This window comes from Somniosus microcephalus, chromosome 3 (genome assembly GCF_052327205.1).
Source record: "Somniosus microcephalus isolate GS21.2 chromosome 3, FLI_Smic_1.0, whole genome shotgun sequence".
Taxonomy (NCBI): Eukaryota; Metazoa; Chordata; class Chondrichthyes; order Squaliformes; family Somniosidae; genus Somniosus; species Somniosus microcephalus.
In genome coordinates this window covers 234299642-234326476 of record NC_140989.1, presented here as the reverse complement: position 1 = coordinate 234326476, position 26835 = coordinate 234299642, and the positions used below count along the sequence as shown (strand labels likewise).

The following is a 26835-nucleotide window of genomic DNA, read 5'->3' as shown; positions in this document are numbered from 1 at the left end:
CTGCATCACCTCCCAGTGGTAGAAGGCCGAGTCCAGCAGCATGGGCGTCGACCACGGGAAACCCCCTGTCATCCAGCGGAGATTTGAGCATCGCAGGGGAGGCTGTCGAGAGCCAGGCTTGGCTTTCCAGTCACGGTGGTCCAGCGAAACGGGCTGGCAACAGGTACTGCGCAGACCCTTCCCGGACAGCGGCGGCTAGAGCCGACCGACGGCACAGAAGAAGGCCGAGCAGCGTCGACGGGGGAGAGAGAGAGGGTAGAGCGCACAGGGCGCAGCCGGTGTTCAGGACCGAGCGGCGTCAACGGGAGAGAGAGGCGAGAGAGAGCAGAGCGCAGCCGGTGTTCAAGGGCCAAGCAGCATCAACAGGGGAGAGAGGCGCGCAGGAAAACGTGCAGAGCGCTGCCGGTGTTCAAGGGCTGAGCAGCGTCAGCGGGGAAGAAAGGAAAGCGCGGGAGATGCCATTTTAAGCCGCAGCGGGGAAGAAAGGAAAGCGCGGGAGACGCCATTTTAAGCCAGTCTAACCACACCCAAAAATGCCGAAGAGTAGCAGTATCACAGCGTTCGACAATGAAGTCGAAGATTGGACGACATATGTCGAACGCATAGAAGTATACTGCAAGGCGAATGAAGTGCCAGATGACAAGAAAGCGCTGGTATTGTTGAATTCAATGGGTGCAAAAACGTATGGCTTACTAAGAAACCTAGCAACCCCAGAGAAGCCAGTAGAAAAGGATTTTGAAAACATAGTGTCAATCCTACAGGACCACTTAAACCCCACACCGCTGCTAATAGCAGAAAGATTTAAGTTTCACAAAAGGAACCAGCATAAAGATGAAAGTAATGCTGAGTATTTAACGGAACTGCGCAAGCTATCGAAACACTGCCAGTTTGGAACGGGACTAGCAGATACTTTAAGGGACAAGTTTGTGTGTGGGCTTCAAAGTGAAGGAACCCAGAAACGGCTTCTATCAGAAAAGGATCTTACGCTGGACAAGGCTTTCAGCATTGCAGTATCACATGAAGCAGCAGCATGGGGCGCGGCAGAGATACCACGGAGACCGCAAGAATATGGCACAAATGAAATGACATACGGAACAGTGAAGTGCTATCGCTGCGGCAGAACAACACACGACCATAATGATTGCTGGTTCAAGGACAAAGTGTGCAGACAGTGGGAAAAGTAGGAGACATAGCAAGAGTCTGCAGGTCGGGAAAGAAAACCAGCAGCAAGAAATCTCCACAGGAGAATTACAAGAAAGTACATAAGGTGACGGAGAGTAGTTCAGACGAACAGAAAAGTGATACAGACTCCAGAAGCAAGGAGCTGGGTTGTCTGAAACTACATAATGTGATCAAAACTGAGGATCACCAAACTATCTGGGTCACGCTCAAGATAGCAGGAGTCCAAGTGAAAATGGAATTGGACACAGGATCAGCCCTAACAGTCATAAACCGAAGGGATTACAAGCGGCTATTCTCACATATACCCTTGAGAGATACCAAGATTGTCTTGAAGACGTACACGGGGCAAAAAGTCTACCCCAAAGGAAAAATAAGGGTGAACGTTATATATAACGGCAACGAAACACCAAAAATGGATCTATATGTATTGCCAGATGGAGGACCACCACTACGAGGACGTGAATGGATCCGGAAGATACAGCTAGATTGGCATTCCATACAAACACTGACTGTAGATGCCAAAAAGATGACGACGTCACACCTGGTCGACTGTCAGAAATGCTAACTGACGCACAAGAGGTGTTCCAGCAGGGACTCGGAACACTAAAAGGCATAACAGCGATGATCAAAATAGAGGAAAATGCAAGCCCAAAGTTTTTTAAGGCCAGACTGGTACCTTATGCGATCCGCCCAGCCGTCGAAGCAGAGCTGGAAGGTTTGGAACGTTCAGGAGTACTGTCCAAAGTGGACTGGAGCGAGTGGGCTACACCCATCATTCCTGTAATGAAGAGGTCATTGAGTAATACGCCTGGGGAACCAAAGAAGGTTCGCATCTGTGGGGACTTTAAAGTGACAGTGAACCCAGTCCTTCACACTGTACAATATCCGCTTCCGCGGATTGAAGATATTTTCGCCTCGCTATCCGGAGGGAAACGCTTCACTAAGATTGATCTGGCCCAGGCGTACCTGCAAATGGAGGTAGAAGAAGCCTCGAAACAGTACCTCACGATCAACACTCATAAAGGTCTCTACCAATACAACCGGCTGGTGTTCGGGGTAGCATCAGCTCCGGCTATTTGGCAAAGGGCAATGGAACAAGTCCTGCAAGGGATTCCAGGGACCCAGTGTTATTTGGACGACATCCTGGTCACGGGCGAAAATGACAGTGATCACCTCGCCAACCTGGAGCAGGTGCTCACTAGATTGAAGGAATATGGGCTCCGAGCTAATCGCCACAAATGCGAGTTTTTCCAGAAGAAGATCTCGTATTGTGGCCACGTTATTGATAAAGAGGGGTTACATAAGTCCCCTGAAAAGATTGAGGCAGTAGTCAAGGCTCCAGGACCGGAAAATGTGTCACAACTGAGGTCGTTCCTCGGGCTGGTGAACTACTACCATAAGTTCTTGCCGAATTTGTCGACAGTACTACACCCACTGAACACCCTACTGCAAACGAGGGTACCATGGAAGTGGAATGACGAATGTAAACGAGCTTTCCAGAAGAGCAAAGAATTGATCACATCAAAAGAGGTGTTGGCTCATTTCAACCCAGCACTACCAATTCAGTTGGCATGTGATGCATCACCCTATGGCATTGGAGCGGTGCTGCCGCAAAAATTCCCGGACGGCTCGGAGAGGCCAGTAGCCTTTGCGTCTCGGTCACTAACCTCTGCCGAGCGTAATTACGCCCAGATTGACAGAGAGGCCCTCAGCCTAGTGTGGGGAGTGAAAAAGTTCAATCACTATCTGCACGGGCAGAAGTTCACCTTGCTGACTGACCACCAACCACTTGTCTCCATCTTTAATCCAAAGAAGGGCGTTCCGGTGATGACTGCGCAACGGCTACAAAGATGGTCCCTTTTTCCAAGGGCGCACCAATATGAAATTGAGTATAAGGGCACGAAACAGCATGGAAACGCTGATGGGCTATCACGCCTGCCACTGCCTACTGCGGAGGAAGCACCAGCAGTGGATCCTGTCGAAATATTTCATTCGACTGTAATTGAATGCTTGCCAGTAACTAACGCTGGTATAGAGAAGGAGACCCGAAATGACCCGACACTATCTCGGGTATATGATTTGATGGTGAAGGGATGGCCAGCACATGGCGACTCACTGTTGCCAGCATTCTCATCCAGAAGAGAACAGCTGTCAGTATGCCAGGGGACCTTGATGTGTGGATCCCGAGTGGTAATTCCACCCAAGTTAAGGGAGAGAGTGCTCAATGAGCTTCATGAAGGTCATCTGGGAGGGGTGAAAATGAGAAGCCTTGCTAGGGCTTATGTGTGGTGGCCGGGGATCGATCAGCAAATGGAGGACCTGACAAAGAGCTGCTCAGGATGCCAGAAGGTCCAAAATGCACCACCACATGCCCCTCTACACCCATGGGAGTGGCCCTCATCTCCATGGCAATGGGTGCATATTGATTTTGCTGGTCCATTCATGGACTCAATGTTTTTAATAGCCGTGGATGCGCACTCAAAATGACCTGAGGTGATCAAAATGTCCTCCACCACCACGGAGAAAACTATTGCAGTCCTACGGACCATATTTACCAGGAACGGCTTGCCAGAGCAGATTTGCTCTGATAACGGACCACAGTTTGTGTCCGAAGAGTTTTGAAGATTTATGAAAAGGAATGGGGTAAGGCATTACACATCCAACCCGTATCATCCAGCCACAAATGGATTGGCTGAGAGGTTCGTACAAACCTTTAAAAAAGCAGTCAAGGCCATGTGCGATGACGACATTCCACTGCAGCATAAGGTGGACAATTTCCTGTTAGCCTACAGAAATGCGACACATGCAGTCACCAACCAGGCCCCGGCCATGATGTTCTTTAACCGAAGGTTGAGATCTTGTCTGGATTTGCTCAGACCAAATGTACGAAGAGGTGTTGAGAATAAGCAATTCCAGCACATCAATGAGAAGCCGACAAGGAGCTTCAATGTAGGGCAACCAGTCTTGGCCCGCGACTACCGAACAGAGTAATGGCAACCAGGAACGATATGCACACGGCAGGGGCCACTAATGTACACAGTGGATGTTGGGGAGAACATTGTGAGACGCCATGTTGACCAGATCCTAGAGTCACAGGAACGAGTCAACCCCATGTCTCGCCCATACGTACCTGGTGCTGAACCCGACGTACAGGTAGCATCTACCCCAGACACAGTAGCATCGGAAGCGGATGAACCAACCGACGACAGGGGGCCAGAATCGCCTCCGCACCAAGAGCAAGACACTCGGGAAAGGCGCTATCCAGAAATGATCAGGAAGCCTCCCCAAAGACTGAATTTATAAATAGACTATTTTCAGCTAATGTTGCATGTTAAAAGTGTTAATTGTAATTAGTTTGATATTTAATTGTTAAATGAGTGTTAAGGTACTGTTAATCTAAAAGGGGAGTAATTGTAATGTATGTACCTTTAAGGGGAGAACTACTTTTTACAGCTCCAGTATACTGTAGTACCGGCAGTGACCACACCTGTATATAAACCCTGAGTAGTGATCTGTATAATTAGTTCTAGAGTAACCCTCATTCAGTAAACACCTGTTGATCGTTCCCTGCAGTCTCTTGTCTAATTATTGAAGGACACAACATCAAGATACACGGATCTAACAACTTGCTGCTTGTATAACATACAAGCATGGTTTTAAAGGTTTCTTATTGAAGTGTTCCCTTGCTCTTTGCCACTTTCATCCCGATCTAGTCACCTTCACTAGGATTTAGTGAAAGTTTGACTCTGTCTAAAATTCTAATTTCCTACCTGAAGGGATTTGAACTCATCCTCATTTTCCCAAGGTTTGCACAATTATAGCCATTGAGAAGTTGATGTGCTGTCAATAGCTGCAACATTGTTCTAAAGCTGTCTTCCCATTAATAATTCCTCTGCACTGTAGCTATTTACCAATGGCATGTCAGAGTCTTTTAAAATGACAACTATGCATCAGTTGCTGATGCGACTTCAGATCTTTATGGTTTTGATGATGACAGTTAGGACTACTTGTAAGGTGAGTAAGCCCACATTCCTTCTGAGACTTAACAAGTTCTTCTGCGAAGAATTGTTGTCTATGATCTGCCATTACTTCTTCCAGTGTTTCATAGCAGGCAAATGTGGATTTCACATGTTTTGTGTGCTTATGGTGTAGTTTTAATTATTAGTGTTTTTTATACATATTGTAAAAAGTAATATATCATCAGCAGATATGCAAATGAGTTCAATTCAAATGAGTCCGTTTGACCTTCTGCCATGGATGCTCCAGCAACAATAGGAATCGTACGTTTAGCTAAGTTTATTCACTCTTCATAATTTGGAACACTCTTTAACTATTCATTCCAGCTGCTGCTCAAGCAAACGCATCATATACTTGTATCCCCAGCTCATTACCTACACTTTCAGATCCCTTGGTGCCCTGTATGCAGTCCAACTCCTTGGAGCACAGTAATGTAGAACTCACCAACGAGTGCCTTTCAAAAGTTTTCATCTTATTCACATGCATCTGCACATTAATGTGCCACCCCCAGAGAAACACATTGGGCCAGATATTCCGATCCCTACGGGTGGGTACGCGCTGCCAAGCGCATGCGCTGAAAACCGGCATTTCCGATCTGTCAAGAATGCTCTTGACAGATCGGACGCCTGCCCTGGAGAAGGGCCTCTGCGGGCGGATAGTTCTGCTTTCTGGAGAACCTCCGCCCGCAGAAAACCCTTAGAAATCTTACGCCTAAGATCAGCATAAGAATCGAAAAAAGCTTTTTTTTAATTTTCACTCATTTATCATTTAAAAATATTTTTTTTTTAAAAGGTAAGATTATTTTTAGCCCTGTAAAAATTTTTAATTTTTTCTCAAAAAATTAAATTTTTGTTTAAAATATTTAATTTATTGTAATTGCAACTCATTTTAAAAATGTGATGGTTTTTAAAAATGTATTTAATGTTTTACAGTGCTTTTGGGGTGATCTATATATTTATATATTTGACATTCATATATTTGACAGGTCGATCTGTCAAGTGCATGAAGGGAGATTCCCTTCTCCTATTGGCTCCCCATGGCCCACGTGATCCCAGGGATGCTTGCGAACCGCATGCACCCCTGGGATACGTGGGCCCTGCGCATTTCGAGTTGGAGAGGCCCAGGAGCGGAAGTGTCCAGACCTCGGGAGCCCTCAGGTAAGTCCGTAGATTTTTTCCAGATCGGAGGCCTCCACCCGCAGGAAGCCTCCGATTGGAAAATACAGCCCATTGTTGTAATATTTGATTGATCCATCTATTGCTCTAAAACCAAAAAGGATGAACCTCGTGCACCGAGTATCTTATCACCTCAGCAGAGAGTTTTTGGATTCATAAGGACAGAATGAAGAGCCCACTCTGAAAATGTAAATGTAACTGTGTCATACTCATTGCTGATTACAGTTGTACTATCTGAATTCTTGCCATGCACATTTCACATTATATAAGACGTACATGCAATCTGTGATGTGAACACATTATTAATTTGGTCATTCCACTCTTATCTATTTACTAACATGGTAACTGCCCTGCAAGACAGCTCACCAAAGTCATTTGAGCAAAAGGCTATTGACCCAAAACCTCATTACAATTGATCAGAGCTGGCACTCTATTCAAAAATTGTCGATAGGAGGTCGTGACCACTTGTCTTGGAAATGGAGTGGCCTAATGTGATTTAACGTGCATTATATTTTAAATAATATTTTTGTTGAATGAGTTTTATTGTGAGGCACAATATTAAGTTTGTATGTTAGCATTATCACTTTAATTATCTTGAGTAGCTGTATTGAATTGTCACAATTATGGGATGATTGTTAACTTTGGAATTCATCTGTTGTTAAATTGATCTTTCACTGATAATTGAAGTGTATTGTGTTCTCGGTCGCTTTCTCTTGGTATTGATGCACCTTAAATATGGAGGTGTTCAGGGTTAGGGTAAGGGCAGAGGAAAAATATGGCAGCAGGTGAGAGTCAAAGAAGTGGTATGGATAAGAGTGAAGCATTGGGCAAATAATAACATGGTAGGATACAAAACAAAAGGAAAGATAAAACTGCCTGTCCAATAAATGACATTTCTTTATGATAAATAACTAAACATTTTCTCTATGAAATTATTAATTTCTACTTAACTGCTCGATAACGTAGGATTACACATTACAGCTGACTGAATCCGAGGTCTGGAGAACCTTCAGGAGGGTGAAAGCACGGAAGGCAGCCGGCCCAGACGGGGTTTCACCCCGTGTCTTCAAGACCTGCGCAGACCAGTTGGCTCCTGTGTTCACGGACATTTTTAACATCTCATTGCAGCAGTCTGTTGTACCAGTGTGCTTCAAGGAGACAACCATTGTGCCGTTACCTAAGAAGACCAAGGTAACAGGCCTCAATGACTATCGTCCCGTGGCTCTAACATCCATAGCCATGAAGTGCCTGGAAAAGCTGGTCATGACACACATAAGCAGCATCATATCCGATTCCTTCGACCCGTTCCAGTTCGCATATAGGGCGAACAGGTCTGTAGACGATGCCATCTCCCTAACACTACACACTGCCCTGGAACACCTAGACAGGAGGGACACTTACGTCAGACTGTTGTTCATTGACTACAGTTCTGCATTTAATACTATTATTCCCTCCAAGCTGGTCCTGAAATTGAGGGACCTAGGCCTGGGCACCCCCATCTGCAATTGGATTCTGGATTTCCTGACTGGTAGGCCTCAAGTGGTGAAAATAGGGAACAACACCTCATCCACTCTGGTTCTCAACACCGGAGCGCCACAAGGCTGCTGCCTCAGTCCTTGGCTGTACTCTCTGTTTACACATGACTGTACAGCCATACACAGCAATAACCGGATTATCAAGTTTGCCGACGACACCACAGTAATTGGCCTGATAAGCAACGATGACGAGACGGAGTACAGAGATGAGATAGTCCAGCTGATGAGATGGTGCAATGACAACAACCTTGCCCTGAACGTTGGCAAAACTAAGGAGCTCATCGTGGACTTCAGAAGCCACCGAGGGAACCATCGCCCCATCAGCATAGACGGGACACCAGTGGAAGTCGTCAGTTGCTTCCGATTCCTGGGTCTGCAGATCTCTGATGACCTGGCCTGGAACCATAATACTGAGGCTATGCTGAAGAAGGCACACCAGCGCCTTTACCCTCTACGGTGCCTGAGGAAATGCGGCATAAGCACACAGTGGCTTGTGAACTTTTACCGCGGCACCATAGAGAGTGTCTTGACGAGTGGTGTCAATGTGTGGTATGGTAACACCACTGCACAGAACAAGAAAGCCATCCAGAGAGTTGTGAATACGGCAGAAAAGATCATCGGGTGCGCACTTCCGTCCATCGAGGAGATCTTCCAGACCAGGTGCCGGAACAAGGCCCGCTCCATCATCCAGGACCCCAATCACCCTGGGCACAAACTGTTCTCCCTCCTGCGGTCCGGACGTCGGTACCGCAGCATCCGAACCAGGACCAGCAGGTTTAAGAACAGTTTCTATCCACAGGCAGTGTGCCTACTGAACTGCTAACCGCACTGCCCCACATATTATAGTTATATGTTTATGTAAATATATATATTATATATTCATATTACCATATATTTATCATATTACATTACTATTATTTCCAGTGGTAACTGAGGCTTTTTTGTACTATTCATCATATCCTGCAACTTGGACTGTTATTGCTATACTTTTTGCTTATTTGCTTATTGTTTTTAATTTATACTTGTTTTTATTTTTTTGCTTTTATATTATATGCTTGTATTGTGGGAGTGAGTGGGGAGTAAGCATTCCATTGTACTAGTTACATATGGCAATAAAATGATCTTGAATCTTGAATCTTGAATCAGAAGGGAGATAGCATTATTTTCAACCAGTTTTGTGCACCCATCCATCGAGGATAAACAGTGAACTTGGAGAGAGGGACAAATTGTGGCCACATATCCCATTGCAACTGTAGTTAGGTGGGAGGGGTCATACAGACAGACCAGCTCACATGCAGCCCCTTTAAACCAGGAGAGCGGGAGACTAGTTCTGGATCTTACATTCTGGTGCAGCATTAACCATATGGGAAGGAGGGAGGTCTAATCTGGACTATGAATTTTCTAGCTGCCTGTACCATGTTTGGCTACCACCAGGTTTGAACAGAGGAAGTGGGCTTATCAGTGTTTCTCCCATACTCTGTGATGAATTCCTTTTCAATGTGCTTGCTGGCCTTTGACGGCCTCAGATAGAGCCCAAGCTGATCGTGAAAAGGAGTCTTGGCTCTCCCAACTCCTCAGTTCCTAGTCTGGGCATCACACTCTACTGCTGCTTTTCCTTATCCCTCGCCCCAATTAATAAGATTCATTACTTTAAAATAAAAAGCTTTGAAATGCACCTGTATAATGCACCTGCAACAGCCTGACGTAGTCATACTCATAGAATCATACCTTTCAGCAAATGTCCCAAACTCCTCCATCACCATCCCTGGGTATGTCCTGTCCCACCGGCAGGACAGACCCACCAGGGGTGGTGGCACAGTGGTATACAGTCGGGAGGGAGAGACCCTGGGAGTCCTCAACATTGACTCTGAACCCCACGAAGTCTCATGGCTTCAAGTCAAGCATGGGCAAGGAAACCTCCTGCTGATTACCACCTACCACCCTCCCTCAGCTGATGAATCAGTACTCCTCCATGTTGAACACTACTTGGAAGAAGCACTGAGAGTATCAAGGGCACAGAATGTACTCTGGGTGGGGGACTTCAATGTCCATCACCAAGAGTGGCTCGGTAGCACCACTACTGGCCGAGTCCTGAAGGACCTGGGCCTGCGACAGGTGGTGGGAGAACCAATAGGAGGGAAAAACATACTTAGCCTCGTCCTCACCAATCTACCTGCCGCAGATGCATCTGTCCATGACAGCATTGGTAGCAGTGACCACCGCACAGTCATTGTGGAGACGAAGTCCCATCTTCACACTGAGAACACACTCCATCGTGTTGTGTGGCACTACCATCGTGCTAACTGGGATAGATTCAGAACAGATCTAGCAGCTGAAGATTGGGCACCCATGAGGCGCTGTGGGACATTAACAGCAGCAGAACAGTATTCCACCACAATCTGTAACCTCATGGCTTGGCATATCCCTCACTCTATCATTACCATCAAGCCAGGGGATCAACCCTGGTTCAATGAGAAGTGCAGAAGAGCATGCCAGGGGCAGCACCAGGCGTACCTAAAAATGAGGTGCCAACCTGGGAAGCTGCAACACAGGACTACATGCATGCTAAACAGCAGAAGTAGCATACTATAGACAGAGCTAAGCGATCCTACAATCAACGGATCAGATCAAAGCTCTGCAACTAACAGGAGGAGGAGGCTCCATGAATATCCCCATCCTCAATGATGGCTGAGCCCAGCAAGCGAGTGCAAAAGACAAGGCTGAAGCATTTGCAAGCATTTTCAGCTAGAAGTGCCGAGTGGATGATCCATATCAGCCTCCTCCTGAGGTCGCCACCATCACAGAAGCCAGTCTTCAGCCAATTCGATTCACTCCACGTGATATCAAGGAACAGCTGAGTGCACTGGATACAGGAAAGGCTATGGGCCCCGACAACATCCCAGCTGTCGTGCTGAAGACTTGTGCTCCAGAACTAGCCGTGCCTCTAGCCAAGCTGTTCCAGTACGGCTATAACACTGACATCTACCCGACAATGTGGAAAACTGCCCAGGTATATCCTGTCCACAGAAAACAGGACAAATCGAATCCGGCCAATTAGCACTCCATCAGCAAAGTGATGGAAGGTGTCATCGACAGTGTTATCAAGCGGCACTTACTTACCAGCAACCTTCTCACCGATGCTCAGTTTGGGTTCCATCAGGACCACTCAGCTCCAGTCCTCATTACAGCTTTGGTCTAAACATGGACAAAAGAGCTGAATTCCAGAGTAGAGGTGAGATGTGAAGGAATAGCCATGATTCAGAGAAATACACGATACCATGAACAGATTTCTAATATTATTAATAAAAGACATACTGGGTTTAAAAGTCTGGAAATCCTTGGAGACACAGGCTATAAACAGAAATACAGGCTTCTGAGAAAAGATCAGTTGATAAAGTTGTAAACAAGCTTTGAAATGGGAATTAGTTAAATATACTAAAACAATGAAAGATTGAAGCAAACCATTGGTGCTTCCGAAAGGTCTACGGTTTGCAATGAACACAATGAGAAGACCTAGTTTAAAGTGTGAAGAGCTAACACGTAAAACAGAAATACAAACATTAAAAGAGGCATGTGCCTTTGAAACATGACATCAAGTAAAGAAACCTGCTGGTCAAATAGTTTTATGTTAAACTTGGAAAACAGGAACCATAAGATTAAATATGCAACCAATTGAGATAGCTAGAAAACAAGTAAAGACACAGTTAAAGTGGTTTTGATTTACATATTGTAAATATAATATCAATAAGAAGGCTTTGAAAATATGACTTCAATAGAGACACCAAGCAATTGCATTCTGTTTGTATTAAACTTGGATCACCATGGAGTCTGCTAATGTCTGCTAAAAACCAGTAAAGCCAATATTAAAAATTGAATGAAAGCATTTTGTAGGAATGACATCAAACAGAAACCATAGCTGTCATTGTTTTTATGATGGTTTTTGTAACACCTAAAGGTAGTGAAATAATTATGCATGCAATAGTTGAATTGATAGTAAAATAGAAAACATTCGACAGAGGTATCAATAAAGACAATTAGCTGACATCAGCAGAGAAGTTCAAAGAAGAAACCACTGCCAAAAGGGTATAAAAATAAGACCTTTTTAACAGAAAAGTCAGAACTCGCTGAACGAGCAAAGCGTTTCTCAACTCTTCAGAGGCATCTCTGTAAGTCTTTAACTATGAGTCTTGGGAATTCAAAATTATTTGATTTTGGTGGATGTTCTGGATTTAGAAATAAGTAAGAAATAAGAAATGTAACGAAGTAAAGATTTGAGAATAAGGATCTCTGAGAAATAAGAAATGTAAGCTAATTGTATTTTGAATTGTTAATGTTGCAACTGATTCAACAGATGTTAACTGAATGTCAGCTCTTAAATAAAACTATATATTTTTAGAATTGTCTCAAAGAGTAATTCTGTATAGACTCGCGAACCCACATTTCTGTACACTCTTTTGTAAGGAGTTGCAGAATTCTGGGGGGTATTCCGGACCCTCATAATATCCGGAAGGCTACAGTCTAGTTCAACTTATTAAAAGTACTATCTGGAGGACGGTAACATCTTTAGTCGTTCCTTTCCTTTAGGGAGAGATAGCCTGAACCTTTAGACCCATTTAAGCGTCTTATGGAATTCGGCTATCTCTAACTTAGGTTGAAGGTGAACGTCTGGGGAATACGCCAGTTCATCTGATCTGGGATAGCCCAAAAGGGTTAGGACTGTAATTATCCCTTCAGAGAGTGACTGCCCTTGACATCAAGGTAGCATTTGACTGAGTGTGGCATTAAGGAGCCCTAGTAAAGTTGAAGTCAATGGGCTTGAGGGAGAAAACTCTCCACTGGCTGGAGTCATACCTAGCACAAAAGAAGGTGGTTGTGGTTGTTGGAGGTCAATCATCTCAGCCCTAGGACATCGCTGCAGGAGTTCCTCAGGGCAGTGTTCTAGGCCCAACTATCTTCAGCTGCTTCATCAATGAACTTCCCTCCACTATAAGATCAGAAGTGGGGATGTTCGTTGATGATTGCACAGTGTTCAGTTCCATTCGCAATTCCTCAAATAATGAAACAGTCTATGCCTGTATGCAGCAAGACCTGGATGACATTCAGGTTTGGGCTGATAAGTGGCAAGTAACATTCGTGCCACACAAGTGCCAGGCAATGACTATCTCCAACAAGAAAGAGTCTAACAACCACACCTTGACATTCAACGGCACTACCATTGGTGAATGCCCCACCATCAACATCCTGGGGAACACCATTGACCAGAAACTTCATTGGACCAGCCATATAAATACTGTGGCAACAAGATCAGGTCAGAGGCTGGGTGTTCTGTGGCGAGTGTCTCACCATTTACTCCCCAAAGCCTTTCCACCATCTACAAGGCATAAGTCAGGAGTGTAATGGAATACTCACCATTTGCCTGGATGAGTGCAGCTCCGACAACACTCAAGAAGTTCGACACCATCCAGGACAAAGCAACCCGCTTGATTGGCACCTCATCCACTACCTTAAACATTCACTTCCTCCACCACCAGCGCACCGTGGCTGCAGTGTGTACCATGTACAAGAGGCACTGCAGTAGCTCGCCATGGCTTCTTCGGCAGCACCTCCCAAACCCATGACCTCTACCACCTAGAAGGACAAGGGCAGCAGGTGCATGGGAACACCATCACCTGCAACTTCCCCTCCAAGTTATAGACTATCCTGACTTGGAAATATATCGCCGATCCTTCATCGTCGCTGGGTCAAAATCCTGGAACTCCCTCCCTAACTGCGCTATGGGAGTACCTTCACCACACGGACTGCAGTAGTTGAAGAAGGTGGCTCACCACCACCATCTCAAGGGCAATTAGGGATCAGCAATAAATGCTGGCCATGCCAGTGGCACCCACACCCCATGAATAAATTTAAAAAATGAAAGCTTATTTTTGATTCAGTAGTAGCCTCACTTATTATGTATCTATAGTAATCTGGGATGTAATGCTTAAGTTATCCACCAGATGGAGCCAAATGTTAAGGGTTCCCATTCACCAGTTTTTAAGGTAATGGGTCATGTATTCAATGTCCTGGTACACCAGTTTATACGGTAATGTGGCATTGCATTATGGGTATGACTCAGAGGTTCTTCCTCCATCTTGCCATCGTGCAGTAAGAATTGTGTGCTTTGCTTGCAGCCTGTAAGAGATGTTTCTCTGCTACACCGTGTAATAAACAGTTGGGTTTTGTTCCTAATATCTCGCTTCTCTCAGTCTCTGACCTTACCACTCGGATATCACAGTATCATTCCTAGTTAATGCCAAAATCTTGTACACGTCTTCTCCGCAATTGCAAGATATCCATAGAAATTCTTCAAATTCCTCATTATTATAATTATTATTATTGCCATTGGAGAACAGTTTAATTTCAAATTAACACTCTGAGCTTTGTCTTCGATGTAACACAGCACAAGAAACATATCCCTAAAGGCTTAATACATGCCAAATCTTTATTTAATCTAAATGTGGGTGGATTTTTTTTGACTTAAATCATCAAAATTTGTGGTGAAAATTTGTCATCTGAAACTCTGATTTGGGTGAAAATGTCTGCTCAAATCAGAATAAGATGTAGGGGATATAAAAACAGGAAATGGTGGAACTACTCAGCAGGTCAGGCAGCACATGAAAGGTCATCGACCTGAAACATTAACTCTGTTTCTCTCTCCACAGATGCTGCCTGACCTGCTGAGTAGTTCCAGCATTTTCTGTTTTTATTTCAGATTTCAAGTGTCCGCATTGTTTTGCTTTTACTAAGATATCGGTGATTTTGGTTTTGAACGAATACTCAGTCAGTATCCTTTTTATTAGTCTGAATAGGTAACTGACTGAAAACATGAAAATAGAGGGAGAATTCTTTTTTGAGTTTAAACAAATAACACTTAGATAAAAATGGTGCCAGTTACTTTGTTTTGGAGATAAATCCTCCTTTGCTTTATTGGCGATTGTTATTCAGTGCAGTGTTCTTCATAGCTTCTATTTTTTCATTTATGTATTGCAGAGAAGAAGCAATGATCTCTGCTTCCTTCGATAGCCTTGAGGTCCTCCTCGACTCTTTCGGTCCTGTAAGAGACTGCACAAAGGACAATGGTGGCTGCAGTAGAAACTTCTGCTGTATCTCTGATCGCATGCTCGATTCAAGTGGCTGTGTGGTAAGTCGAGCCCATTCATGGGTGAATTATAAAGGCTTGATGGTGTTTGTCATGAATCTCTATAATGCATAAAGCAGTTTGCATGGCTAAATACGATTATAAGGTGTATCTTAATGCACAAGTTGCTGTTATAGGATCTGTTCTTTCATATTTTTCATTGCTGTAATCCTTCTCGGCTAGACATTTTTCATACCTTGGCTGATAAATTATTTAAAACTTTTCTTGCTGTGCATGTAGTTCTGGAACTCAAACCATCAATTAGCTGGGTTTGGGAGATCAGTTCCAAAAACATGAGGTCACAGGTTACCCCGTGCACCCTCTGTTTTAGTCTTCACACATGCATTGGCTATATTGTTTACCAATCATTAATAATGGGCCGTATTTTCCGATCGGAGGCTTCCTGCGTGCGGAAGCCTCAGATCTGGAAAAAATCTACGGACTTACCTGAGGGCTCCTGCGCCTGGGCCTCTCCAACTTGAAATGCGCAGGGCCCACACATCCCAGAAGTGCATGTGGTTTGCAAGCGTCCCTGGGATCATGTAGGCCATGGGGAGCCAATAGGAGAAGGGAATCTCCCTTCATACACTTGACAGATAGACCTGTCAAATATATGAATGCAGATCACCCCAAAAACACAGCAAAACATTAAATATATATTTTTAATCACATTTTAAAATGAGTTGAAATTACAATAAATTAAATATTTTAAACAAAAATGTAATTTTTTGAAAAAATAATTAAAGTTTTTTTACGGGGCTAAAAATAAACTTACCTTTTTTCAAAGTATTTTTAAATGATAAATGAGCGAAAACATTTTTTAAAAACTTTTTTCAAATTTTATGCTGGTAAAAGCAAGCGTTATGCCTGCTTTTACCAGGCGTAAGATTTCTAAGGGTTTTCTAAGGGTTTCCAGAAAGCGGAACTATCCGCCCCCAGAGGCCCTTCTCCAGGGCAGGCGTCCGATCTGTCAGGAGCATTCTTGACAGATCGGAAATGCCAGTTTTCAGCGCATGCGCTTGACATGCCTGAAACCGGCATTTCCGATGTCCCTACGGGTGTGTACACAGCACATACACACCCATAGGGAATGGTATGTACAGCCCATGATCTACTGTTTGTTGATGACCAAAAGATGAGATAAATTGCCTGTATCTTAAAGCGAATAATTCTAAACTCTTCATGAATTTGCTGGTGTTGACATACAGAACATTGAACTTGTATCATTTAGGAACAGTACTCTTCAGGAATAATCCCCCCCCCCTTCCAATTTTCTCCTAATTTCTCCCATCCTCTCCTGAAAGTGCAGCTCATTCCACGGGTGGACTACCACCCAAGTGATCATTCTTCATGCGTAAGCCTTGGCGGGGAAAATTGGCTGCCTATTGGGCAGTGGAAGTGGGCCCTCATAACAGAAGGTTACTGAAGTTACATGTATAATGATTGGAACCAGGACCCCTGGCTACAAATTCCTCCTCCCCAGCCCGGCGGGTGATGAGGCAATTTTTCTGCACCAATTGCCTCCCTGGGTGAGATCAGCTAATTTAGCACAAATCAACAATGGAACCTGCCAGCTTTATGTTCTATATGGCTCAGAACCACTCAGTTTGGCAGGGGGAGCAAGATCACTTTCCAATTTTGAAGTCCATGGTATTATGCAACTTATGCATGTTATGACTTTTTGTGCCTCGTAATGTTAAAGAGCAGTCAAACTTGCAGAGTAACCACAGTGGATTGAAGGCATCTTGTCTATGTCAGTTTTTTCTAGGCTGTTAATGTGGGAAAGATTCCAGCTGGCTTAATGTTTTATCATAGTTTCTTCAGAGAGAATATTACCTCAAAAGTAACAAAATTCAAAGCTATGATGAGTCAGCAAAGGCAGAATGATGAGCAAATCATATTAAAACCTATTAACTTTGGGGGCACTTATTCAGGGCACATCAAGAACAGGAATGAGAAAAGACCATATGATGCAACCAGTTTGCTCTGACTGAAGTCTATCTTTAAGACATGTGTCTTCAATAAATCATTCTATATTCATCCACTGCAACAAAAGCTTATCCTTCTACTTCTCTTCTTGATCGCTATATTTACTATCTCCATCTATAAGAAATTTTACGTATTCTGTATTCACTTCACTTGGTGATCTATGTCGTATGAGGAGAGATTGGGTCAACTAGGCCTGTATTCACGAGAGTTTAGAAGAATGAGAGGGGATCTCATTGAAACGTATAAAATTCTGACAGGGCTAGACAGACTGGATGCAGGGAAGATGTTTTCCCTGGCTGGGGGGGAGGGGGGGTGGTCTAGAACGAGGGGTCACAGTCTCAGGATACGGGGTAGGACATTTAGGACTGAGATGAGGAGAAATGTCTTCACTCAGAGGGTGGTGAACCTGTGGAATTCTCTACCACACAAGGCTGTGGAGGCCAAGTCACTGAATATATTTAAGCAGGAGATAGATAGATTTCTAGACACAAAAGGCATCAAAGGGTATGGGGGGAGAGCGGGAATATGGTATTGAGATAGAGGGTCAGCCATGATCATATTGAATGGCGGAGCAGGCTCGAAGGGCCAAATGGCCTACTCCTGCTCCTATTTTTCTATGTTTCTAAGTTTCTATAGAATTGTAGCTGCATACTATATACTGGGACCGACAACTAAATTTAAATTGATAGGTGCTTTTTATTTGATAGTGGCAGGATATTGCTTCAGAATTAGTGTTATGAACATGTTACCCATGGATTACAGTATTTTGAACGTAACTGTGGTCAACACAAAGATATAAAGCAACAAGTCTGGAATTCATATTTCCAAATGATCTTGTGCATTTTATCAGGCAGTTATTGTGGTCTTGTATCGCTCTAGCAGTGTACCATTGATCAGGTTTCTAATGGAGACTGATAACAGCTGTCATTTCTCACCTTCATGAACTACCTACTTTTTTGCATCGCCGTGTCTGTAATTGAAAATGATTCCATGCTGTAGGCTCTTGTTTTGGGGAGCAATTTGTGCTTCTCAAGGTGAGAAATATCAGTCATTGTGATTATTGGCAGCCAGAGTACAGATCTGCAGTTATTGGGCTCTGATTGTTGGACACTTCTTCTGGATAGGTACAGTGTTTGGTGCTTTCCGCTCGGGTAACAAGACACTTGGTCAACAAAGGCAGTTGAGTTGGGAAGGGGGGAGCAGCTGGTTCCCCAACATCGGGCTATGAGAATCTACGCACCGATACCATCCAGGTTGCAGCTTTACAGGAAATAATATCAAAGAGATGCATATCTTCCTTGTGCCTAATTTTGATTCAGCTCATTGGGTTGCTGCATTTTAATGTGACTCTTTGTGATTTACCATGAGAATGGAACTGGAACCAGTGTTTGATTACCTTTCACCAATTCTCGATTGTAGTGTATGTACCTTTAAGAGGAACTATGTTTTTGAAGCCCCTGTATACTGTAGTACCAGTAGTGACCACTCAGGTATATAAGCCTGTGTAGAGTCTTGTGTTGTTAGTTCACCTCCAGACTTTGTTCAGTAAACACTTGTTAAATCAACTCCTGCATTCTGTGTCTCCATTAATACACGGATCTAACAGTGGCGACGAGTTAGAAACGAACTTACCTGCAATTCGGCAGCACCTCAAGGGGATCGATTCCTCAGACGAAGGTCGAAGCCAGAAGCAAGAAAAAAAAAAATAACTCGAAGAAACTCGAAAACGAGGGCCAGGCTTGGTCTCCAGTCTGTGGTTTCCCCAGCTAAACGGGCTGGTGGCAGGTAGTGCACTGATCCTTCCTGGGCTGCGGCGGGCTAGAGCTCGATCGGGTGGCTCTGCAACGGGGCCGGGCAGCGAGTCGGGAAGCAGAAGCAAAGAGAGAGAGAGGGTGGAGCACTCAGGGCGCGGCCGGTGCTGCAAAGCAGGTCGGCGTTCGGACCGAGCAGAGGGAGGGGAAAGTCCCAGAGGGTCCGCTCCACGACGGGAACGGTTCTCCAAGTAACGGAGAAACTATTGAAGCGATATATAAAAAAAAATAGAAATACAGCGAAAAGCTGCAGGTCGCAACGGGAACCGCGGAGAACAGCGTTGGCAGCAGCGGCAGCGGCGGGAAAGCGCGGGAGGCGCCATCTTAACTCGGCGGGGAAGAAAGAAAAGCGCGGGAAGCGCCATTTTAGATTTTCAAGATGCCGAAGACTGGCAATATTACTGCTTTCGATAGTGATATAGAAGATTGGACCACATATGTGGAAAGAGTGGAGGTATATTGCAAGGCGAATGAAGTAGCGGATGATAAAAAGGCATCGGTACTTCTAAATCTGATGGGCGCAAGGACATACGGGCTGTTACGAAACTTGATCACTCCAGCCAAACCGATGGACAAGAATTTTAAGGAGATTGTTGATACCTTACAGGAGCACTTAAACCCAACAGCGCTGCTGATAGCGGGACGATTCAAATTCTTCAGGAGGAATCAGCACAAGAATGAAAGTAACGCTGATTACCTCACCGAATTGCGAAAGCTGTCAAAGCACTGCCAATTCGGGGCAGGACTGGCAGATTCTCTACGAGACAAATTCGTCTGCGGTCTCCTAAGCGAAGGAACACAGAAAAGACTACTTTCTGAGAAAGATTTGACACTGGACAAGGCTTTCAGTGTGGCTGTATCATATGAAGCAGCAGCAAGAGGAGCTGCAGAGATACAGCAAAAGCCACAGGACTTTGGCACCCATGAACTGACACGGGGTTTCGAGAGATGTTATCGCTGCGGCAGATCCACCCATGACTGGAAGGACTGCTGGTTCAAGGACAAAGCATGCAGGCAATGCGGAAAGATGGGACACATTGCACGTGTATGCAGATCTGGAAAGAAATCCGCTGACAGTAAAAAGGTCAATAAGGAAAAGTACAGAAAGGTACAAATGATGACAGACAGTAGCTCCGAAGACCAGAAGAGCGATAGCGACTCCGGAAACAAGAGACTAAGCTGTCTCAAATTAAATAATGTAATTGCCAAAGAAGATTACCAGACCATTTGGGTTACCCTCATGATAGCAGGGTCCCCAGTCAAAATGGAGCTAGATACAGGATCAGCTCTGACCGTCATGAGTCGACGGGATTACGAGCGGCTATTTCCGCATATACCTTTGAAAGACACATCCATTGTCTTGAAGACATATATGGGGCAGAAAGTATACCCTAGAGGGAAAAAAAGGGTGCCTGTTGTATACAACGGCAAGGAAATACAGAAGTTGTATTTATACGTTCTGCAAGATGGTTGTCCACCGTTGTTGGGACGTGAATGGATCAGAAAGATACGTTTAGACTGGCACTCCATTCAGGCACTGACGGTGACCAGTAAGAAAAAAAACGATGATGACGTCATACCTGGACGATTAAAAGAAATCTTGGCTAACGCCAAAGAAGTGTTTCAACAGGAACTAGGAACCCTGAAAGGCACCACCGCCTCAATAAAAGTGGAAGATGCGGCAATTCCCAAGTTTTTTAAGGCAAGGCCGGTGCCATACGCAATTCGTCCAGCCGTCGAGGCAGAGCTGGAGAATTTGGAAAAAGCAGGCGTGTTATCCAAGGTAGATTGGAGCGAGTGGGCAACACCCATCGTCCCGGTCATGAAGAAAACGTTGAATGATGATAAATCTGAAGAACAGAGAAATGTTCGCATCTGTGGGGACTTCAAGGTGACTGTAAACCCAGTTCTTCACACGGTACAGTATCCTCTTCTGAGGATAGAAGATATTTTCGCCTCACTATCCGGAGGGAAACGTTTCACCAAAATTGACTTAGCACAGGCATATCTACAGATGGAGGTTGAGGAGGCCTCTAAAAAGTATCTCACGATAAACACACACAAAGGCCTGTACCAGTACAATCGACTGGCTTTCAGAGTGGCATCAGCTCCGGCTATCTGGCAAAGAGCTATGGAGCAAGTCCTGCAAGGGATTCCGGGGACTCAATGCTACCTAGACGACATCCTTGTAACAGGAGAAAACGACAACGAACACCTTGCCAACTTGGAGCAGGTGCTCACGAGGCTGAGAGAACGGGGCCTACGAGCAAATCGCCCAAATGCGAATTTTTCCAGAAACAAGTATCATATTGTGGCCATGTCAGTAACGAAGAAGGGTTGCATAAGTCACCTGAAAAAATTGAAGCGGTCGTAAAGGACCCAGCGCCTGAAAATGTCTCACAATTAAGGTCGTTCCTGGGATTAGTAAATTACTATCATAAATTTTTACCAAACTTATCGACGGTTCTGCACCCGCTTAACGCACTGCTACAAACGGGAGTAGTTTGGAAATGGAGCGAAGACTGTAAACGTGCCTTCCATAAATGCAAAGTCTTGATCACGTCCAGGGAAGTGTTGGCTCATTACAACCCATCACTGCCAATCAGACTGGCGTGCGATGCATCCCCTTACGGCGTGGGAGCGGTATTATCTCAGCTGAGCGTAACTATGCCCAGATCGACAGGGAGGCACTCAGCCTCGTGTGGAGGGTGAAGAAATTCAACCATTACTTACACGGACAAAAGTTTACCTTTTTGACTGACCATCAACCCCTCGTCTCCATATTCAACCCTAAAAAGGGCGTTCCCATTATGACAGCGCAAAGGCTACAGAGGTGATCCCTTTTCCTAGGGGCACACCAATATGACATAGCGTTCAAAGGAACAAAACAGCATGGGAATGCTGACGGGTTATCGTGCCTACCGTTGCCAATGGTGGAAGAGGCGCCTACAGTGGACCCAGTGGAGATATTCCACTCGATCATAGTGGAATGTCTACCGGTGACAAATTCTACCATTGAAAAGGAAACGCGAAATGACCCGACTCTCTCACGAGTCTACGATTTAACGGTGAAGGGATGGCTAGCTCATGGCGAACCACTGTTGCCAGCATTCTCGCAAAGAAGAGAACAGCTGTCAGTGTGCCGAGGAACCTTGATGTGTGGATCCAGAGTGGTGATTCCGCCCAAACTCAAGGATAGAGTGCTAAAGGAGCTTCACGAGGGGCATCTGGGTGGAGTGAAAATGAAGAACTTAGCCAGAGCGTTTGTGTGGTGGCCAGGTATCGATGGAGACGTCGAAGAAATGACCAAGAGCTGTCTAGGATGCCAGAAGGTCCAAAACGCCCCACCACAAGACCCTCTACATCCATGGGAGTGGCCCTCATCTCCATGGCAAAGGGTACATATCGACTTTGCTGGTCCATTTATGGACTCAATGTTCTTAATCGCGGTGGATGCACACTCCAAGTGGCTGGAGGTAATAAAGATGTCCTCCACCACCACGGAAAAAACCATCACAGTATTAAGGACCATATTCACCAGGAATGGGCTGCCTGAACAGATCTGTTCTGATAATGGACCGCAATTTGTATCCGAAGAATTCAGGAAGTTCTTAAAAAACAATGGGGTTAAGCACTACACGTCCGCCCCATACCATCCCGCCACCAATGGATTGGCTGAAACGTTTGTCCAGACCTTCAAGAAGGCCATAAAGGCCATGGGTAATGAAGACATAAATCTACAACATAAGGTAGATAACTTCTTGTTTGCGTACAGGAATGCAACACATGTGGTTACAAACCAAACCCCCGCCATGATGTTTTTCAATAGAAGCCTAAGATGCCGGCTGGATTTGGTCAAGCCAAACGTCAGAAGGGGCGTAGAGAACCGGCAATTTCAAAGCATGAATGAAAGGCCAACTAGAACCTTCCAGATAGGTCAACCAGTTTTGGCCCGGGACTACCGTACCGAGAAATGGCAGCCTGGAACTATTTGCACACGACTAGGACCGCTGATGTATACCGTGGACATTGGAGAAAGCATAATAAGGCGCCATGCTGACCAGATCATAGAGTCATCCGAAAAAGGACAACCTACACCACAACTCTATACGCCTAGTGATGAAGCAGAGATACCCATAGTATCTACCTCCGATCCGGTGATACTGGAACCAGATGAACCCGACACTAGCATTGAAGCCGAATCGACCTTGCCAAAAGAACCTACTACACCACCGAGGCGTTATCCGGACCGAGTCAGGAAGCTTCCAGAGAGACTGAATTTGTAATTGATTAACTTCAGCAAATGTGTATATTATTGTTCTTGTAAAAATGTTATTTAATGATTACTTAAAATGTTATGTACTATTTGTCTAAAAGGGGAGGAATTGTAGTGTATGTACCTTTAAGAGGAACTATGTTTTTGAAGCCCCTGTATACTGTAGTACCAGTAGTGACCACTCGGGTATATAAGCCTGTGTAGCGTCTTGTGTTGTTAGTTCACCTCCAGACTTTGTTCAGTAAACACTTGTTAAATCAACTCCTGCATTCCGTGTCTCCATTAACACACGGATCTAACATTGATCATCATCTGAGATTGCTGCAATCTGCAGTTCATCCTGGGCCTTGTACCTGTGCTGGGTTCTTTTGATATTGGGAACTGATAAACAGATAAGCTTCTCTATTTTGGCTGCTTGATCACTGTCATCTATAAAAGCATTTCCACTTGTTGGTTAATAATGCAGTGCAGCTTCTATCAAAACACAACTGAGACTCCGTGTGAGTGCTTATCCGTTTAAATGGCACATGGCACTCCGGAACACACAGTAATTTCATTTGTCTCAGCCATCTTTGAGTACTAGTTGAATTTGTCAGTTGTAGGTTGTACTTTGCTGCTTAAGACGGTTCTCATTCGCCTGGTCAAATAACCAAATCTTATTATTGGCGTTCCTTTCAAGATCTGAACAAAATTCTCTTGGATGCAGGCAGTTGGTGTTCAAACATGCCAGCTGGTGCTTAAGAACTGACAGCACAACACAAGCGTTTACTTGCACTAAAATTACAATTTGACTCTACACACTATGATCGAGCCAACATTGGCGATCGGAGGCTTCCCGCGGGCGGACGCCTCCGACCTGCAAAACGTCTACGAAAGTACCTGGTGGCCCGGGAGGAATGGCGGCTTACGCTCCTGGGCCTCTCCGGGTCCGCGCGGGCAGAGCCCAGGGGCACAAGCGGTTCGTAGGCGCTCCTGGGATCACATGACCCGGCCCAACCTATGGAAGAAGGGAATCCCCATTCATACTTTTGACAGTTCTGTACGTATGGATATATCAAAAATATGAATGGGGATCACTTAAAAAATACACCAACACATGAAATATTTTTTTAAATTATATATTTAAAATTAATTAAAATGCCATTTAATTAAATATTTTAAACAAAAATGTAATTTTTTGAAAAACATTTTTTACAGGGCTAAAAATAAACTTACTTTATTGAAGAGTATTTTTAATTTATAAATGAGTGATAAAACTTTATTTTTCTATTTTTTAAAACACTTATGCTGGTAAAAGCTGGCCTTACGCCTGCTTTTGCCAGGCGTAAGAGTTTCACAGGCATTCAGCGAGCGGCAGTTGTGCAAATAGCGCAACTCTCCACCCGCAGAGGCCCATCTCCCACGGATGCAGTGGATCTGTCAAGACCGCAAGTGCCGCATTTTTGCGCGTGCGCTTCACACGCCTAAACCCAGAACTTGCGCGGCCCCTACGGGCGGGTGCGCACCTCGTACACACCCATGGGGGGTCACAAAATACGGCCCGATACCTTTAACTTAAAGTGCCACACTCCAGTTTTATTAACTCTCAAAGTATGTATGGCAGACTTCCTGTGGTGAGTTCGAGGATTTTCTGGTTTGCATCAATAGGGGCGTTATGCCATGTAACGCAAAAATGTGTTATTAAAGCCACTAATTTACAATTTTTTTTTTTTATTATTCATTGATGGGATGTGGGCGTCGCTGGCTAGGCCTGCATTTAGTGCCCATCCCTAATTGCCCTTGAGAAGATGGTGGTGAGCCGCCTTCTTGAACCGCTGGAATCCATATGGTGTAGGTACACCCACAATGCTGTTAGGAAGGGAGTTCCAGGATTTTGGCCCAGCGACAGTGAAGGAACGGCGATACAAGTCCAAGTCAGGATGGTGTGTGGCTTGGAGGGGAACTTGTAGGTGGTGATGTTCCCATGCGTCTGCTGCCCTTGTCCTTCTAAGTGGTAGAGGTCGTGGGTTTGGAAGGTGCTGTTGAAGGAGCTTTGGCGAGTTGCTGCAGTGCATCTTGTAGATGGTACACACTGCAGCCACAGTGTGCCGGTGGTGGAGGGAGTGAATGTTGAAGGTGGTGGATGGAGTGCCAATCAAGCGGGCTGCTTTATCCTGAATGGTGTCGAGCTTCTTGAGTGTTGTTGGAGCTGCACTCATCCAGGCAAGTGGAGAGTATTCCATCACACTCCTGACTTGTGCCTTTTAGATGGTGGAAAGGTTTTGGGGAGTCAGGAGGTGAGACACTCACTGCAGAATTCCCAGCCTCTGGTCTGCTCTTGTAGCCACAGTATTTATATGGCTGGTCCAGTTCAGTTTCTGATCAATGGTAACCCCCAGGGTGTTGATAGTGGGGGATTCAGCGATGGTAATGCCATTGAATGTCAAGGGGAGATGGTTAGAGTCTCGCTTGTTGGAGATGGTCATTGCCTGGCACTTGTGTGGTGCGAATGTTACTTGCCACTTGTCAGCCCAAGTCTGAATGTTGTCCAGGACTTGCTGCATATGGACACGGACTGCGTCAGTATCTGACGAGTCTCGAATTGTCACGGGGCCATGTATTCACGGGGCCGTTTTGCTAGGGCTTCGGTAGTGGACCCAAGCGCAGGAAACCTATCCAAGGACTCGAGACCGGGTAGAACTCGAAAGATGCTTCACTTGATACTCGAAAACACAGAGACATGGTAACACTCGAAAGGAGATTCATTTGAGACTCGAAAACATAGAGACTCGAGAGAGCTGCTACCTGCAGGCAGGCAAACCCAGGACTGAGCAAAGAGGACAGGAAACAGGAAGCTTAAATACAGGCCAGAGTGGTCACGTGACATCATTATTCAAATGAGACAGGAGACAAATACTTTAACAACACACAGGTGAGGCCAGAGGCACAGAGACAAAACAAGGACAAAACTGAACAACTTTATTAACTAGCCTAATTACTCTGATGAGATCAATTACTCGAGAAACAGGTGAGGAGAGGGGCCCAAAGGCACGGCAGCAGCGCACCGAAGCCTCAAAAACCGCCCTCAGGCGGCGAGCAGAGAGAAGTGCCGCTGAAGCCGTTACACGAATGGTGCTGAACACTGTGCAATCATCAGCGAACATCCCCACTTCTGACCTTATGATGGAGGGAAGGTCATTGATGAAACAGCTGAAGATGGTTGGGCCTAGGACACTGCCCTGAGGAACTCCTGCAGTGATGTCATGTGATTGAGATGAATGACCTCCAACAACCACAGCCAACTTCCTTTGTGCTAGGTATGATTCCAACCAATGGAGAGTTTTCCCCTTGATTCCCATTGACTTCAGTTTTGCTAGGGCTCCTTGATGCCACACTCGATCAAATGCTGCCTTGATGTCAAGTGCAGTCACTCTCACCTCACCGCTTGAGTTCAGCTCTTTTGTCCATGTTTGGACCAAGGCTGTATTGAGGTCAGGAGCTGAGTGGCCCTGGCGGAACCCAAACTGGGCGTCAGTTAGCAGGTTATTGCTGAGTAAGTGCCGCTTGATAGCACTGTCGATGACACCTTCCATCACTTTGCTGATGATTGAGAGTAGACTGATGGGACGGTAATTGGCCGGGTCGGATTTGTCCTGCTTTTTGTAGACAGGACATACTTGGGCAATTTTCCACA

At 45.1% G+C, this 26835-nt stretch overlaps 1 protein-coding gene across 1 annotated transcript in view; it reads left to right on the top strand.

Annotated features, from left to right (window-relative positions):
* astn1 (astrotactin 1) overlaps positions 1–26835 on the top strand; it is a 3287998-nt gene that overhangs the window by 1210148 nt on the left and 2051015 nt on the right. The window contains exon 9 of the mRNA XM_085982255.1: positions 14939–15089. Within this exon, the coding sequence (XP_085838381.1) occupies positions 14939–15089 (151 nt within the window). The remainder of the gene's footprint in view (positions 1–14938; positions 15090–26835) is intronic.